The sequence below is a fragment of the Grus americana genome, chromosome 1 (assembly GCF_028858705.1).
Source record: "Grus americana isolate bGruAme1 chromosome 1, bGruAme1.mat, whole genome shotgun sequence".
Taxonomy (NCBI): Eukaryota; Metazoa; Chordata; class Aves; order Gruiformes; family Gruidae; genus Grus; species Grus americana.
The window spans coordinates 61,501,041-61,520,448 of record NC_072852.1 but is presented as its reverse complement, the minus strand read 5'-3'; the positions used below and the strand labels follow the sequence as shown (position 1 = coordinate 61,520,448).

At 42.2% G+C, this 19,408-nt stretch overlaps 1 protein-coding gene across 1 annotated transcript in view; it reads right to left on the bottom strand.

Annotated features, from left to right (window-relative positions):
* The window catches only part of NUAK1 (NUAK family kinase 1), a 50,175-nt gene that overhangs the window by 17,194 nt on the left and 13,573 nt on the right, over nucleotides 1-19,408 (bottom strand). The window contains exon 2 of the mRNA XM_054832559.1: nucleotides 8,530-8,650. Within this exon, the coding sequence (XP_054688534.1) occupies nucleotides 8,530-8,650 (121 nt within the window). The remainder of the gene's footprint in view (nucleotides 1-8,529; nucleotides 8,651-19,408) is intronic.

The following is a 19,408-nucleotide window of genomic DNA, read 5'->3' as shown; positions in this document are numbered from 1 at the left end:
CTTGGTTTGGAGGAATGTGCATGTAAAGGTACTTTCCATTTCAAATTTTCTCTTGTGCCCTCCAGGAAACTGAGATAATACCTTAAAATTGAATTTGGGAAAGCATAAATCACTGTTCCAAATTTTGAATTTTTGTCACAAAACTGCACTAGAATCAATGAGAACAGAAGCATCCCAGTAACTTGTATTCAGCTTTCAGTTTACCAGCACACTCAGGACAAATTGGCACTTTCTTTTTTTCCATGAGGGAGTGTTATGAGAAGGATGCTACCCTTGGACAAGGATGACATTACAGAGGCCTCCTCAGCATCATCATAGCTGAACGATTACCGAATTGAACAGCAATTCATCTCTTCCCCAAGGAATAGAGGTGAATGGAGAATCTTCTTTTTTTCAGGGAGGTGGGAGGTTTTTTTTTTACAACTGCATCATTTCAGTTCAGAGCACCTCCATCGTATCAGCTGAATCTCATGGGAGGGCATGCAGCTACTTTCCTGCAGAGGGGGAACTGAACAGCTGACAAAAACGTCTTAAATGGGAGCTGCCACTGAAGGAGTAGGGAGTAGAAAGGCAGTAGGATTGATGTCTATACATACACACACAATCTTAAAGAGGAATTTAGTGGTCAAAACAATCAGGCACATGACAAGGCGGTATTCTGGCAAGTCCGACTATCAGCCGCGTACACCACGAATTTTCACAGCAGCCACTAGGATGCCAGGCAGGCTTCATACAGATATTTCTGAACTTCCCTTCTGAGCAGAGTATGTAGTTTCATAAACATACACTCCAAGAAAGCATTGTGGCCAACAGCTGAGGGAAGAAAAAGCGCATTAATTAAAGGCTGGATTGACTTACTGCAAATAATAATGAGGCAATAAATATACTGCCCTGTTAACACCTTCGCCGTAACCCGCGGGCTGATGACCGACCGATTGCCTCCATATAGCTTCTGGGACTGCTTGGTTCGCTCTTTGTTTTCATTGCAGATGATTTATTACCTGCCATCCTACTGCATATTCATTCTAAATCTCACCCCTGCCTAGAAGTGTGCCTGAACCCCGGCTGCAGCTACTGCCGACAGAGAAGCACGGCTTCAGCAGGATGCTGCGCCCCAGGAACGCCCTACAGCTTGCTACTGATGGCATGGCCGTGTCATACAAGCCCGCTCCTCAACCCTGACCAAGGTCAAGGAAAGGAGGGAGGTTATGTATAAGAAAGGCAGGGCTGCTCTTTCTTCTTTCAAACCATCGATACTCTGCAAACAGAGCTGGGCAAATAAGATAAGTGGAGAACTGTCAGTATCAACACCCAGATGGGTGGTAGCAGAAGAGATGGTCTGTCAATGACAAATCAAGAGATGAGGGTTGCTTAGATACGAGGCACGAGCTCCATGTATTAGAGAAGACAGCAGCAGGAGAAATGCTTGCTACAAGCTGTATGTCATTTATTTCTGAACCACTTTATTTATTTCCACCACTCTGCAAGCTGAGTTACCCTGAGAGCTGCAGCAAGACATCAGCGTGGTGGGAGGGATGCTGCACTATCTCGGCCATAATGGTCAAGTGGTGCACGGTAGTGCCTGTAAAATGATAGCACTCCTTTGCAGACAGAGCCTGCAGGACGAAGGACTATCTTCTGAGATGGCTACACCTCCATGGGGAAGGAGGGAGGGACGGCACTGTGAGAACACATCAGCAACCAGGGAGTAGGAATGGGAGGTACCACAAGGTGCGAGGAACAACATGATTGCATCCCCAGGAGATGAGCAAGAGCACTGTGTTAACGTACTAAGACATGGGTCGTGGCAATGTGGAGAAACAGCATTTTCCAGTGGGCTACAAGCTTGCTTGGGCTTGGTCTGTTCACCCCAAGGGCCTTAGCAGAGGCTAAGAGCAGCACTCTACGATGCAGTGGTCAAAGAAAGATTTTTTACAGCTCTTCTTTAAACTCCCCCCTTAACTCTAACGTGTTTATTATTTTTTTTTAAATGACAGAAGGAAAGTTCTATACTTCTAGGCTGATAATTGAAACCAAATCTGCTGGCTTCAGAGCTCATTGAAGAATATAAATGTGACACTGGGAAAGAACTTCTCTTCTTGCTACCAAAGATATATCTGAGACAAAGTACATTTTGTAACATCAACAATCTGTCTCTTTCACAGGCTGTTCTACTATAGCCATAATTCTTGGATATAATCTCTCCACTTATTTATATTTAGAGGCCATGAAATGATGCACTCAGCTTCTATCTACAGTCTTCCATTTTCCAAACAGCACTGGTTGCATAGGGACCTCTTGCTGATTAGCACTCTTCAACCCTACTGTTAAATTCTTCCCCTTAGCTACACCGAAGTCACCTCCACTGAAACTCCACGCAACAAATTCAACACTGGATGAACACACTCACTATCCCTCTTAAATGCTAAGAAGGACTTCACCCTAAAAGCATCGAAAGCCCACACGGGCATGGTTTTGCAAACATCAGTCAGAAAGATTTAATAGTACATTGTACACCTCTCTACTAGGACAGTTCGCTTTGGACTTATTTACTACTATAAAACTTAAAAAGCAAAACAAAGCCAAATGCTTTTGTCCTTCCTCCAAGCTTACAGGATGCTAAAGTCAGAGCGAGTGCCAAGGGGGTTGGATTTTTTTCCCCCCTTAATGGACTATCTCCTTGTGGGCTGATTCCATTTGGTTTACATGTAACCCTGGGGTAAGGATTTTAGTTTGTTAGTTTAAGAGGGGCGGCCAATCTCTTCGCACTGGAACCATTTGAATTCTCCTCATGCCTTTGCTCTCTATCAGAGCAATCTCCTAAATTAGTTCCAGTATGTTGACATTCCTTCCATCTGGTGTCTTTCCATTCAGCGGTATTTTTATTACTCTCCTAACAGCCGCAGACAGAAGTACCTTTCCACTGCTACAAAATGCTCTTTTATTAAAGGTCAGCCAAATCAAAAGAACAAACGAGTTTGTTTTTAATTTTGGAGATGCAGACTAGAATAACCTTTTCATTCAGAAAAGTCATGTATGACCCAATTACCTCACTCGTGTAATAAGGCACGAATTATTCTTCAAAAAGACATGTGAGTACTGAAAAGTGGTTTTTACCTTAGAAATTCAGCCCAATGAGTCTTCCATGTTCTTGACTGCTTTGAAAGCTTTACAGCCCCTTGGCGTATTTTTTATTTAGTTTTTTTTTATTATTATTATTTTATGACTGTTTTTTTAATAGACCATACAGCAGACATGAAAATATCCAAAGTCCAACATAGAAAACCACTTGCATACATATGCATAAATTTATGCATATGCTTAATTATAATTGAAAATAGCGAGATATAAAGTATGTGTTTTAAAGCTAAGCTTGTGTTAAATTGTTTTCCTGAATTATGGCCTTATTAAGCCAAATTGCATCTCTTCTTAAATTAAAGGAATGTAGTTAAGATCCTGCAATCATAATTTTAAATCAGACAGCATGCTAGAATTTACTCCCCAGTGAACAGATTAAATCAGAATGAGAATCTTTATCCTTGCCGAGGTTGTTTCTCAGAGAATGAGACTGAGGATATGCAGATTTTAGTGGTCTACTCTTTAAAAAGGAAGGAAAAGGAAGAGTTGCTAATTTGGCCACAATAACATGTTACACTAATTGTCTTTTGTTTCAGCAAAGAATACAAGAGCTAATTCCCCTTTTTTTTTAATTATGATTATGAACTGCTGAGGAACTTCACACAAGCAAACATTTACATTGCAGTGGGAGGATGTGTAAATGGAAAGATAGAAATAAATTTCATCACTGCTTGCAATCATTTTGACATCTGAATTGAACCTGTCAGTGGTTTCACACATTTGAGTTCATGTCATGTCCGACAAAATGTTGTTTAGGCGATACCCTGAATGACAGGAAATTCATAAAGGTGGGGTACGGTAACTCAAGAGTTAAGTTTGTTTATACTTGTTTCATTACTATCGCCAGTCTCTTGAAATATTACTTTATGTTCTTGGATGTTATCAACTGAAAACAATGGGAATAAAGCACTCAAAGGTCAAAAGCCTACATAATTAGAGGAAATCAATTAGAAATGTGGTTAAATAGTGTCACTGATGAAGCACTTTCTCTTGGCTAAATAAAAAAAAAAAGAATCATTCCTGCTTTCCAACTTTCATCATTCTTGTTAAAAGCCCAGTCATCCATGTGGTGTTTTAAGGGACTTTTGACTTTTTTAGGTGTTTTGCACACAGAAGGGATGAAGTCATTTGACACCAAAGTTTGTTTTGATGACATCTGAAACCCGGGAGATAGCAGAGGCTGGGACTGCCTCCCCAGTGCTGTCAGCCTGAGACACATAACTCTGCTCGGCCCATGCACAAACCTGTCGATGGTGTGAGCTGCCACCACAGTCCCCGGCTGCCTGCCCCATCCAGGGATGCACACCGTAGCCGACGGTGGGAGACGCTTGCCTGAGCTGGCGCTACTGGGGGGACATGGTTTGTCAGCAATGGCTTGCGTCCACGCACCTTGCCAGCTGCCACCCAGCCAGGTTTTTGGCAAGGCGGCTGCTTTCGCTGACGACGTGGTGACTTGACTGACACAACTCAAGGAGCCCTGCATTGGAGACAGGCCTATGTGTGTCTGAAACACCAAGCATGCATTTGCTTTTTGTTGCATGAAGCCTGGCACAAAGTGTGAGATTGAACATGTATTTGACAAGTAAGATGAGTATCGTGAAATACCATGCCACCAATGTTACGCACTGTCAGATCTTCTTCTGTTGCCCTTGGGATTTGAAAGTACAGAAGAGCTGAACCAGTTTCCTGATTAACCAAAGCACGCAACCTAGCTCAAGTCATTGTGGACTGGTAGATACATGGCAAGAGAGTCATTGTGCTTTTTCTTAATAGTACCAAAAATGCAACTTAAAATAAAAGTAAGAAGTCCCTCTTACATGGGAAATCCATTTTTTGTGCCTTGCTGCTGTGAAGGGTCCAGCACTGCTTTAAGCATCCTGGCCCCAATCCAGCAAGGCACTTAGGCACGTGCTTTCCTTTGGTTACTTGTTCACATTAATGCCATCATGTTCCACAGTCACTGAATTGTGATCCTAATATTTATTCATTCTTCAGGGAATATCTTTGTTAAACTATTTCTACAAAGATGTTAGCAAATCATCTGTTCATTTTTAAGTGTGTTTTGCAAATGGGCCGACTTTTCTGTATGGTTATGCTGACTAAGGACAACTCCTCCAGCACAGAAACACTCACGTAGGTGCTGTATTTCACACTACAAAGACTCAAAAGCTCATTCCTGAATGTACCAAGTGCAACTTCACTTTCATGATTGGTCCAATACATGTTTAAATATTTGCAGAATCAGGCCCGATGCTCTTCCCCTGGTTTAACTAAAGTATTGCCATATGGGATAGATTTTGCACTCAGGCTACCCCTGGAAAAATATATTAGCTCTCAAAGGCTTTATTATCAAATCCTGGAGTTTTCAAGGCAAAAAAGAAATAGGGCAGAGGAAGGGCAGGGAGCAGGGAGAGGGAGAGGGGACAGACAGATGAATGGACAGAGGCATTATTCTATAAATTAGAATTTATGTCCTGAAATCAGAACACTGCTAGCAAAGCCAGCTTCATTTATCCAGTCCCTTTCAAGGAGTTTAAAGTCACTTGAAAGAGCACTTTCCTCTCAGCCGTGCTCGACAGATTGCCAATTACAGCCCTGCTGAGAGGATGGAATTTCTTTGGAGTCACAAATGTACGTCTGCCCTTGTATGTAACGGGCAAGGTACGTGCCTTTTGAATAGGTTACAAAAAATATCTCTAAACTGGAAAGCTTTGTTTCCACACATCTGAATTTACTCAGTATCAAAAAAAAAAAAAAAAAAAGATAAGCTTGTGTTTACATCAAGATGACAAATTCAGAGGTTAATTGCTTTTAAGGAGCCAGGTCAAAAGGATCCTACTTAAGGAAAACACATTTGTAAATGCAACACAAAGAGCTTTCAAAGATATTACGGGGAGATACAGCATTGTCCATGCTAGGTAGATCTGTGCAACCTGGCACCCACAGAAAGCGCTGTCAGACGTGCAGTGGCAGTCTGAAAATCTACAGTAAAAATTAGTGAGAGAGAAGAAAAATATCTGTGGTGTGGCTTCAGTTTAAAAGTTATTCATCTGATCGAAGTTAGTCAGCTAGACTCCATCTATCGCCAAGAGGAGCCTCCAGTATTTATCCCACCTATCTGAAAAAATACCTCCCAGGAGGGAGCAAACCACCCCATGTAGGTGTTGATCTCTCTTGACTAGAGAGGGAAACTAGACTTCTAGTGTACACCAACTGTCTAAATGTTGGATGGCTTAAATTTGGTGAGATTAAGACCATTCCTGAGGACTGAATAACTTCAGCATTTCGTGTCTGAGGATAGCAATATTATCACTCTTTATGTATCGCTCAAGAGGAATAGCCATGTGTTTAAAATCCAACTTCAAGAGGATACAAATACTTAAGTCCTAGATGTAGTCCCTCAACTTCACTACAAGTACACTTCAGCTTAAAATGAAGCACACGTTTAAGGATCCCTAAGCTCACATCTCAGGGCAATACGTAACTGCTCTCCTGGATTCAGCTGTGCCAACTACACGTCTTCCCAGTGCTACAATATCTAAGTTACAGCGTTGGCTGCTAAAGGCCAAATACTGACTCTGCTTGGAAAGGCTGGACGAGCTGTATAGTTGCTACAGCTCCGCTCTATGTAACTCCCTTCCAATGGAGTATAGTCCAACCAAGAACCTGACTTCCACTGCCCATCCCTTCAGCCCAGGAATTAAACTTAAGAAGCCATGAAAGGCTGCTCTGCTTTCTAGAAAAAGAAAAGGAAACAAACCAGTTACAGAATGGAAAACTTCCTAGAAATGAGAGAAAAAACTGCCTCCAGGTTTGTTGCCGCAAAGCATTGCTGCTGGCTGACAGACAACCAGAGGACCGCAACATCACCTGCCGTAGGCACTCACCCTCCCGCAGACAGGATGAACCCTCCGTTGCGGAGCTTGACTGGCCCTGCTGCAGAAGCACTGCTCCTCCCTCCGTGGGGCCAGAGGGGAAAGCTTTGCTCCCATGGGACTTTATTGTCTGCTGCTTAAAAATGCTGTAATCTTTTTAACTTTTACAAATATTTTAACTCAGTGAAACTATTTAAAGTAAGGATGAGAAGGGCAGTTGGTCAAAGGACCACAGCATGCTTAATCTTTTTAATTTCTGAGTTCCCGTGCACATTTGAAATAACTTTTGTTTCATTTGCAACCCACATGCTGACACAGCATCCCTCCCCTTTTCTGTTCCCAGATCCTGTTATGAGTTTATTCAATAAAAAGACAGATATTCATCTCTTTTCAAGTACAAGAACATGCTTTTGAATAACTCAATATGCGATACTGTAACAGTACTCCAAGCCAGCCCTTGTTTTAATCAGTCGTATCAACTCTCAGAGCAGAGCTGCCATATACATATCATCACCTTGTGCATTTACTTCACGGGTATGTAAATACATAGGACTATACTCAGGCTGCTTGTTCTGCACATAGGGAAAGAGGTGATCCGTGGGGACAAGACTGCCCGACCTGGGTCCCTCCGAACCTCTGGAATCCCCGTGTCCACCATGGCACCACCCTCCTCACGGACAGCAGACCTCTCAGGCAGTGTCTTTTAGCACGTACCCAGCCTGAACATCCCCGCTAGAGCTGGGATGTTACTGCGGGAAGGATGGAGGAAGGAAGGAAGGAGGAGGAGATTTTATTACAGAGTGACACTCCATAAATATATAAACAAACAAACAGGCAAATCAGGGAGGAATGCCCCTGGCTTCCTGCTCCTGGCTGTGGGACCAGGGAGCAGCTCCCAGAGGCAGGAATTAACAGATTTCCTGGCTGCGTCCCAGGAAGAAAGGAGTTAGAGGGGGAAGACAGGATGAGGAAACAGGAACGCTAAGCCAGCAACCAGACTGACAGGAAAGCATGCAGAGGTGGATAGGAAGCGGATGCTGGGATTCAGGGGAAAATAAGGAGCAATGACAGAACCAGCAAGACTAACCAGCAGGTAAGGGAGGACCAAAGGCCTAGAGCAGATGAGACTGCTCTTGTGTGGTCCAGGGAAAATAAAGCATACCAGGACTGGTTTAGAGGCCGAGGACATAAGTGGACATTGGGCGTGAGTGAGGGTGAAATTAAACCAAACTGTCCAATGGGAGCAAGGAGATGAGGTGATACACACAAACGATTTCCCACCTGCTATGGACACAGCACTTAAGTCACACACGAAGAAGTTCCTCCAAGCAAAGGGTTATGCATTGGTGAAACACTAATGGTTCAGAAGGAAGGTAGTGGTTAAAACAGTCTCTTTAGTAAGGGATAGGTTACACTAGGAGTAGGGGTTTGTTTGGTGCATGATCTCAAGAAACATGAATATCAGGTCTGCAAGAACATACCAGAGCAGTCAGGGAGGAGAACTGCAGTCACTAACCTTCATATATGGTGATGATATGAGGGTGGCTGAGGGATGACATGATCTCAATCTCCCGTCTGATGTGAACCATATCTTGTTCATCCTTAATTTTGTCCTTACGAATGGATTTTATTGCAACCTATAAATTCAGGAAATCAAGCATTATTCTTGGAACTGAACAGATGCATATAATCCATTAAGGAGAGTTAAAAAAATAAATACAGATGTTAGATGTTGGCAGAATGTGGAATGACCAAAACAAAGCTTTAAAATACAAACTTCCATGCCCCAGCTGCTTCATTTTATAGCAATAAATACACTCTCATTACAATAATGGGTGACACGAAATTTTAGGGTCTTCAGGTCTTCGGACTTCACTGAAGGGGAACACAGCATCTTTTGGAAGGATCTCTGTGTTAGCCTTAGTACTCTCCATCCAAGACAAATGGCAAAACTCCCAAAAGATTTTGATAGGAAGTACATTTGCTTAGACACGATTGCATCTGACAATTTCAAACAGAAGCTTTGGAGACAATTTCTCTGAAATAAGATTGAGATCTCTGATGAAACGGAGGCAGGGAATCCAGGGTGCCTATTTGTCCATGTTAATACATGGAGGATCACATTAACACAGCTTGCTCCACGGTTCTCTAAAGCAGGCAAACTGCTCAGGAGTTATGACTTATTTAAAAATCGGAAGAAATAAATCTTTGAAATTCACATCTAAAGTCGTCCTCATATAAACCCAAGGCTTTCGGGTCCTACACAGCACTTATGCAATCACTGCAAAACCATATCCTTCCTGCATCCTTCCTCAATCAGCAACCTTTTTTCAAGCACATCGTGTGACTGGGTATCTTTCCAAAAGGCAGGGTGGGAACAGAGGAAGTGATAGCTGAACTTGCAAATTATAACAGCCCTTGTGAGTGTGTTGCCTGTGAAAAAAGGGCTTATCTGAGCGATGCCGTAAGTAATCGTGGAGGGCAGCTCATGCCTACAAGAAATGCAGAAGCCAACAATGGAGAGAAGCTGGTGGGAGAGGGCAGGTGAAGGCATTGTGCATACTGAGTGGCAGCATGGCCTTTATTATACTCAATATTTACCTTGCTTTATTTTTCTAAGCCAGAGTTCAAGGAATAAATTACCAGCTACTTTAAAATCCACAATAAGTCTTTGAAAAACATCACTGACCTGCTGAGATGACCACCCTTTCATGGGTAAACAACACTTTTGTCATTCTGTGCAGCCAACTACTGCGGACCTCTCCTGGGAAAACATTTGCAAACCTGTGATTTATGTGATTTCCCTAGTTCCTTCACAAAAAAATAATTTCACTGCCTACTCCAGTAATTGCAAGTGGCATGACCAGTATTGTTTTCATTACATGATGTAGCATCAAGGATATTGAAGAAAGAAGGAAAAAACTTACAATATTATAAAATTGAAATGTACATAAACAGGAGCTAGTTTAAAGGATCAGGTTTCCTACAAAGCCTTCAACTCTGAAAAGCAACATTGTTCAAAAGAAGCATTAAGCACATGCCCCATCCCCTCCAATTCCCAAAGATTTCAGCACATGCTTAAAAGTAAGCTCATGCTTAAGCGCTATCCTACTTTGGGACAGCAGAACAAAAAGTAGAACTCAAGGGACAACCTGATTTGCATGTCAAAACCAAAACAATTCTTTTCTTCCTCTTGACCCAAACAATTGGTATAGAGATCTTAAAAATAACAACCTAATCATAGTCTTACCTACGTGGCACTTATTTCTAGAAAAGGTAATACCACAGATTTTAATTGAATGAGTGATCAAGATAATCTCCAAGTAATTCTAAGGATGGAGAAGGCAACTAACAGTAAAAATGAGGTTGGATTTTTCCCCCTTCCCATGTTTGCACTGAGACAGGCTGCAAATGCAAATACACCCTGTATACAAGAAGGATGTGGGTGGCTCTTGGAGCAGCATGTGCATTCCTGCAAGAAATAAATATAGACATGGGTAAAAACACATTTTTTATTAAAAGACAGTCTTGTACTTGGCTCTGAGGAAGAATTTAAGAAGGGTTTCATTGTCAAATATACAACGGGAAGCAAATTCTTCACCATTCATGGCTGGTAAAGTAATAACGGCACCCCAGAGGGCATGCCAATCTCCTACTAAATTGACTCTGTGCTTCACAGACAGGACTTTTGTAAGGCTACACGTTAATTACTGCAAATGGCCTCTATGGAATAATTGCGCATGTGAAAACATATATTTTTAGATACAAAAATGCAAATGTGATTGAAAAGCGTGGCGGCACTCTGTAAATATATATTTGGATTAATCTTCAAATGCAAACAGATGTGTTGCCTGGGAACATATTTTTCAACAGGACCAGAGAGTTTACAGTCTCACAACTCACACTGAAAAGTGGTTAAGGCACCTAGGAGCCTTAATTTATAAAGACCATTCCTAAAAGTTTAACCAAATTTTGAAGATGGTACTTAAGCTCTCCTGAAAACATCACCTACCAGTTGCAAGGGTAGAATTCAGCAGCCCAGCCAAAGTACCTGGGATTTTGTCAGTGACATCCAGGTTGCAAGATCTCATCCCAAGATAAGGAATGCATGCCAAACACAACTCTCTGCTTTTAGTATTTGAGACTTTCTCTTCCTTCCCTCAGCTCCTTCAGATCATAGCGATCAGCAGTTAGAAACAGGGAAAGACACTCGGCAGGTGTGAACTATCTTAACTCCAGTGGCATCAATGGATTCTGCAAAGCATCCACCTGCCCACGCTCAGACTGTACCCTGCAATCCTGACAAAAAGCAAGAGCGCGGTGGGGCAGGCGATGCCCCTTAGCCAGGGCACAGCACCTTACCAGTACGAGCACTCCATATTGGAGCAAGGCTTCAGACACTTGCGCATACTAACGAAATAATATCATTGTCTATTTGCATAGCAAACGAGCACGCTCAAAGCACAGTGCAGCCATTTAGTAATTAAACCTTGGGAGGCAAGTAGTGAAACAGCACTATTCATCCACTTCTAGGAGATGAGGAAATCGAAATGGAAAGCCAACGTGTCTCCTGAAGGAAACAAGGACAGTATCATCTGAGAAGTTGTTGCCTGCTTAACTGTGCAATACATGACAGGAGTGCCATGCTCGACAAACCATCCCATTACTAAAGGCTGACTTCTGATACCTTTCTCCATGTCCAATTGCTATTTTTCCATCTCAGAAAGAGCCTCAGGGAAGTGAAAGGTTCAAATGCATCTCAATAAATACTTTTTACCCCGCACCATCTGCCTGGTGGCCTGCACAATTCCCAAGTGGACAGGCTCCACACCTCAGAGGCTATCAAGAGCGCACAGCCTTGCCAGTGACCTGGTCCAAAAGACCCAGAAGGGGAACAATTGCTGTCAGCAGAGTCACTGTCAGAGGCGGCATCCCAAAGGAGGATTAGCAGAGTAGCAGGACAGCGTTTGCTCCAGCTCTTCTCCTCTAAGTAAGGGATTTCTGCCAGCCAAGTGTCTTTCACCTGCGTCAGTCTGCTCAGACCACGTTGACAAGGGTATGTGGGCTTAAGTCTACTGATGTGAAAAAAACGACACAAACAAGAGAGCAGTCCAGTATTTTTTTTAGTATTTCATGGAAATGTTATGAGTCATGATTGCATTTTAGGTATATTTTTTTTTTCATCTCTCTGAGCAAAATTCTGAGCTCTATGTTATGGTATCAGGCTGTAAAACAGGTCTCTCTTCCAGGTATTCTAAAATATCAATAATGGAATTTCTTTTACAAAATATATTTTACTCAGAAATATATTCCAGAAAATACATTTTCAAAGTGCTCTTATGATTTTAACACCAGACAGAGTTGGCTCCGTTTTTCAAAACCCCACTTACAGGACTGCTGCCAGATACGATATATGATGAACCTGAACAACTTAAGCCTAATAAGAAATAATCTCAATTGAGAAATATCTTATGAAAGAACTTGTTTGTTCATTCTTTAGGTCCTTTTCTTTCTTGCCTGCCTGCTTACTTTCCTTGCTTTCTCTGAAAGCAACAGCTCCACTGTGTGCAACATCAAAATTTATTAAAGGTCACAGCCTATGAATCAAGAGTAGGGCAAACGCAACATGCTTTTTTACATCAGCTACATTAACTACTCCAAATATTCCAGCTCAAGATCTGCAGAGAAAGTGCTGTTAGTCCCTTCGGTACTCTCAGAACACTGTACTTGTACCTCCACCACACTTTCTCAATATATTTTACTGGGTTTAGGACTTAGATAATTTAATTATAGTATTTTTAGTAACTTTACTGGTGGAGGAATTTGTATTTTCCCTAGCTTCTTGTCTTAATGAGAATTTCAGATAACTCCAAGACCTTGCACTCAGACACAGTAACATATCAGATTCTTAATAATGAAATCTAAAGCTTCTCACCCCAACAAAACAGGTTCAAGTTCACCCAAAACCCCTACAGACACAGTATCCAATCTGGCAAAACACTTTAGCACATGCCTAACTTCACACACGTGAGCAGTCCATTGGCTTTCGTGGGATAGCTCACACATGTAACGTTAAATATATGCATAGGCACCAAGGTCACAGCTCAAAACTAGGCCACGTGACAGTCCCTCCGGGGATCAATACTGGCTGTACGCACCAGTAACATCCTCGGTATCTCTTCTGCAGCTCTAATGGCAACACAGTCCCACACATGGGGTTAGAGGGGGAGAAAGGAGCACCAGACACGGACTGAAACTGCCAGTTGTGGTACCAGCCTCTGCTCGGAAGCAGGTAGAGAGAATACCCTCTCCAAAACATACGGCACAGGGGAGAGAAAGCAGGAGGTTGGGAACCTCTAATATGGCATTTCCAAATGGCTCTACACGAGTGCAGCCCCCACTCCACCGCTGCTCTGCTTTCCAGAAGCAGATAGGAAAGAGGGAGCACAGCTTCTGGCTTCCCATCCCTCCATGAGTCAGCTTGCAGAGTTTGCTGGGCAGGAAGCGTGGAGAACTAAGCTGCTGTCTTCAAGGCTGCAATAAATTACCTGTCTCCATTTGCTGGAAAGAGGATTTATACTCACTCTCTGAACTGGTGTAGAGAGATGATTAAGTATTTTCCAACACACTTCATGCTTCTTTGCTTTTGTTTGGTACAAATAACTTGAATTGAACTATAAATACTTCAAAAAGATGACGGTTGCAAAGGTTTCTGTACATTCAGTCCTATCTGTAGGAGAAATGTCTCTCCTCCTTTACAAGCTTCTCGGCTGCTGGGCAGAGCAAAATGGATGGAATTTTCTTTTGACAGAGGCAGATCAAGACCATTGCGTACAGAAAAATATCTGAAAGTTTAAACATCTGGCAAAGGGCAGAGCAGGCAGTAGATGCCCATTTCCATATCAAATCTCTGTGTCTGCTGAGTCACCGCTGGCATCATCATTTATAGGATGAGCAAAGCTGTGTTTTCATCAAAGTGTAAAGCTGTTTCTCTTGATTTCAGGAAGCTGGTTCATGTGCTTGTTTTAACCTAACGAACCTACCTTTGCCTCATTTTCAGCCAAGATTTGTTAATATAAACAAAGGTAGAATTAGCCACAGCGCCAAAAGTCGCAGATTTTTAAGTCAGCTAGCGCTGTAACTGAGGCTGACCACCTGAATGACACAAACCACTGAGCCCTCCCCAGCAATTTCTGCATGCAGTACATTCAGTCCCATTGAAAACAATCTTCCACTCTTTATTATCTATGAAGGCTATTTTTAGGACCGTGGTGAGATATGAACAAACTGCTTTTTTCCACCATGGGGGCTGTGACTTTTAAGCTGGTTCTAGCACTTGTGCATACCACCCGTGCTCGAGCAAATTCCAATGGGCTCTTGCAATACTATTGTGGAGAGTCAGAAAAATGACATCAGGACAGAGAGTGCAGGCACCCGAGGAAGATAAACCAGCCTGCTGCCACCAGGAGGTATGTCAGAAATGTAGCTTAAAGCAAATTTATTTAAAAAATTATTTTTCTTGGGTGAAGAAGGAGGGGAGGGTTAAACACACATAAACCTCTCCTTTCCAAACGCCATGAGCTGAAGCCATCCCCACCCAGCAATGGGAAGTGGGTGAGCCCAGACGGTTTCACAGCTCTGCTTCCTTTCTTTGAGACTCCGAGGTGGGAAGTGCAACGCGCCAAGTGCCAACAGGGGTGGGGAGGTAAAGAATAGATGGATCAACCAGGGGGGAAGAGAAAGGGAAAGCAGAGGATGTTTGGGGGTGGGGAGAGAAAAGGCATATTGTTCTTTCACCAACGCCACGGAGCTGAGCAAGAAAGAATAAAGTCTGGCACCACATGATGTTTTTTCCAGGGGAGTCTCTGGCTACAGCTCTTGGCCCAGACTTCACCAACACAAGAGGAAGAGAAACAAAGCTATGAAATTGGGTGGTCCCTAAGGTTGCTGCAATCAAATGATAAGGAGGGGGATGCTGATAATGCAGTTGCGTTGAAATGGCACTTCCAGAGGTCGTGCAAAGGAGAGAAAGTAAAGACAGGGGATGGGCTGAATAACTGTATGTCCAGCCTCTGGAACTTCCAGGTGGGAAGAAGGAGCCATGGATGGATATCTCTACAGGAAAGCCAAGCCTCCAGAGGGTTCTGCAAAGGTCTCATGCAGACTACTTCTTGTAAGCTTCTTCCCACATGATTATTTGTTTGCTGTGTCCATTTGCTGGATAAAAAACTATCTTGAGACTCCAATTCCAGGCCAAATGCAGTAATATACAGCATCATGCAGGACGTGCAATTCTAAGAACAAGCTTCTGCATGGTCATAGAAAACACTTCATGCACTCACTGAAAAGTTGAAGCAAAATTAGTGCCTGGCGTTGTGCATTTTGCTAACACACCTCCGAGATCTCTCTCCTTCAAAGAGTAAGGTCGACACAATGCCATTGTTTAGGACATTGTTACTTTTCAGATCCTAAAAGCCAGATCATCTCCATGGTGATACAGCCTGGGAGACAAGCATGCAACAAAATCCCTATTAATTATTTATCAACAGCTCAACTCTATTGTTTGATATGTTAGCAAACTATGCAGTAATCAGGGGAGTTGCTCAAAGCGGTAAGCAGTGCCATCTGCACCCAGTGAGACTCTGCTCATTTAAATCTCAGGGCTTCTGCCCATTACTTTGTTCTATTCCATGTTTTTTTGTGTCATGGATGTTACCAAAGACAAACCGTTTGTTTTGGTGTTGTGAGCCAACAGCTGCACACATAAAGGGTGAGGATACACATGCTGTGATGCACCTTTCAAGTTCATTTGCTTTTAAGAGGCAAGTGTATTTTTTACAGCTGCCTTGCTCTGTATGGGAAAAGCATATAGCAAACATCTGCACCTCTCTGCTTCGTTCCCCTCTTCCCAATGTATCACATAAAGAAGATTATATTTCTGAAAACCAAAGCTGATTTACTGCCACGCTACCACTCACTACCTACAGAGAAACTCACTCTTGCACCAAGGCACTAGAAGTCCCAAGTCAGTGTGATAAACGTTAAATCAAAATTCTATTTGCATAAGCTGAGGCACAATGTGCCAGTGCCTCTTGGAAAACCAAGGTACAGTTACCTCGGATTTAATTTTCCTTTTCTGGTTCTGCTGGACATAGTTGCTGTTATCATATTGTAAATGATCATTCATCAAGTGAAGAGGAATTAACTAATCACAAACACTGGTCAAGGTAGTTATATCTTCTTTCTAGTTCCCCCTTTATTCGCAGAGAAAAATGCCTGTGGAACCAAGTTTTAATGAGCAGTAGAAGGCACCAGATGAACACATTTCTGCTGTACATATACAAAGTTGGTGCCAGGAGGAACAGGTACAACACCCTTCCTCCACTTCTTTCCTCACCCCCGCATAAGGTGCCTGTTAACAGGATTTGTGAGCGCATTTCCTGATTAACTACTGCCTTCTGGAAAATTTACATCCCTTCATTGTTTGGTACCGCGATGTTCAGCTATGTATATGAAGCCTGGCATATTTACACCATGCATCGTCTGACAAATTTACCTGGCAGACCTTTCTTCATTTAATGCTGAGAATCCTGGCCTCAAGACATCCTTACTGCCAGGCAGATCTTACAGCTCTGTATTAATCATTTCAGGACTGATTTACCACTAGAAATTAAAAAACCCCATTCATCTGGTTTAGCAGAGATCTGACTTCCAATAGTATTTAAAAATACAAGCTAGCAACCTGGTTATTGATTATAGTGAGGCAGTGAATCCTGACAACAGGGAGAAGAAGGGAGGGCTGCAGAATTCAGAAATGGACAATCCACTGGTATATTTCAGAAATCTACCAAAAACCTTCCCCATTCCCAAAATAAAAGTTTTTCATACAGGATTACTGAAGTCCCAAGTCATAGGACTGTTCAGTTTTAAAAGAAAGATCCTACAAGTAATCACCATCCCTAGCAATAACTAAGCATTTCCCATAGTGCTGCCTCAAGCTGCCCCTTCTCACCCCTCCCCACCGTCCCAGTAGCACTCTACCACAAATCTGCATCCACTTCATCCATGGTGAAACAAATTTGCCCCAGTAGGGACGGAGGTTGCAAAGGATTTGCTGAAAAGCAGAGATCTACTTTTTTCCTAATTCACCTCTAAATTAGGTGGAAAGGAACCTGTAACTGTTGGCCATATCCTTGTGCATATCCAAAGATGCAGTATCTAATGCTTTAAAACATTCTTAACTCCGGCTGAAAAAACCCCAGGCTTATGATCTAATTCTGAAGGACTAAAGACAAGAGAATAAAATGGCCAAGTTGAAGTTTTGGGGCTGTCATGCACAGATCAGTGGAAGACCATCTCTTTTCCAAAGTCTAACGATTCACAAGTATCCATCCAACTATGTTCAAGCTTCCAAGGGAAGTTCATGTTTTGGCACAAAAGAAATTCTATCTGGAAAGAAACTGGGGTAGGGGATTTCCCCGAGGCAATGGAGGTTCATAACTGTAATTAAAAGAAAAAAATGCTTTACAATCTCAACTATGGATCGTTCCTCCTTAATAGATGTTAACCAGCACTGAATGCCACATTCACTGAAAAGATGAAAACTGTATTTACAGTTAACTTTTGGTGAAGTTGCCAAAGCAGATGTTTATTTTTGGCTTCCACATTTACTAAAGCCAAATGCTACACTGAATTGGGATTTCACAAAGTCTAACTGCTTTTCTTCCAGGTTACAATTTTGTTGGAACCAAAAAGACAAAAAAGGAGTGGTGAAAAAAAGCAGTGAAAAAAAAAGCTGACTTCACTTTTAAGTAGGAAAAAACCTGGTAGCATCCGTTTCTACTGTGTCTGTTTATATCATAGTTTAAATAAGGTTAGAATTGTGCAATCATTATTGATCAACTTCCAAATACAGCACAGTTCCGTCCAGCACATGTGCAAAAGAGGAAAAGTCACTGGAAGCGAATCCTGTGTCAGTCAGTCTTTTAACTTCTGCAAGTCTGTGCGCAGGCTTTTAGCACTAATTAAATTACTGGCAAGTCAGGTTAAAGAGGAGTGAAAGAATTCACAAGCCCCAAGTTTACTGTTCTTGGTGTTACATGGGTATTACAGATTCCCCCTCCAAAAACTGGAAGATAGATTTCACATTAATTTTGAGGCTTGATCTCACAGCTACCACAGCTGCTGATGTAATGCAAAATGCTAACCTGGGGCAGCAGAGAGGGACTTTAATTCAATGTTGGTTTTTCATTGTGAATAAGCAGTGAACCACACTGAAGTAATCCTCTGAAGCAGGACTGCACACTGTTCAAGGCACTGATTTGAGGATGAAATGCAAAACCAAGATCCTGGCTACTTTGTTAGAAAAAGCTCTTTATGACTTTCTTGAGAAGAGGGATATAAAGCCCTGGTGCCTGGATCTAGTTCCAGTTTGAAAATGACACAGTCTCCTGTCATTCCTCCCGATAATTTAAATTGCAAATGGGGTTATTCACACCCTCTAAGAAACTGCTGCAAATTATTGCAATGTGCTGCTAAATAATTGCTAAATAACGGTAACCTCAGAAGTTACCAGAGTCTCTAAAGTGATTTTGCACATGTTTAGGTGAAAGGTGCTGTATCAGTGCAAGGCTGTAATTCACATTAAACAAGGAAGGGGGTTGGACATTGTTTAAACTCTTTCTTAGAACTAGTTTTTTCCAAGAAGCCACCTGACAGCACATTTTCATTCATTGGTACATTCTGCTTGAGGAAGTTGTGGGCAAATATTTGTAACACGGCTTATTCTCTCTCTTCCATTAAAGTTTCCGTGAGTTCAGCAAAACCTCAGAACCACTGAGAGCTTTGCAGATCTTCACAATGCCTCTTCTGCCACAAGCGTGAAGTCACCTGGTACTGTCTGGATCCTTTAGTTTTGCTCTCCTGGTTCTGCAGTCCTTCGAAGAAAAAAAGGAAGTGCTATTTTATCATGAGAATTACAATAGTACAAGGAAAACTTGGGAAGAGTCCTTCTTCTGAAGAAGAAATGTCCATACCTTCAGGCACCACAACGCTCATTAAAACCCAACACCATATTGCTGGACCACCTCAAATTCCTAATTAACCCAGTGGAATTTTGAAGTGTCGAGAGATTTTAAAGTTGAGTTTATAGAGTTTAGGCTTTTAGATTAACATCGATGGGCAGGGATTCATTGCGCAAGGATGGTGGGCCACAGAGATTATATCACGGAAGGCACACAGATGTGCGTAGACAGCACAGTTGGAAGGGTTAATGCCACAGAACTATCAGAAGCACCTATATCTAGCATATTTTTCTAAATTGATCTAAGGTAGATCAAAATATAAACGCCACTTCCTGGTTGGAATTTAGTGAACCATAAACCCACATCCTATCT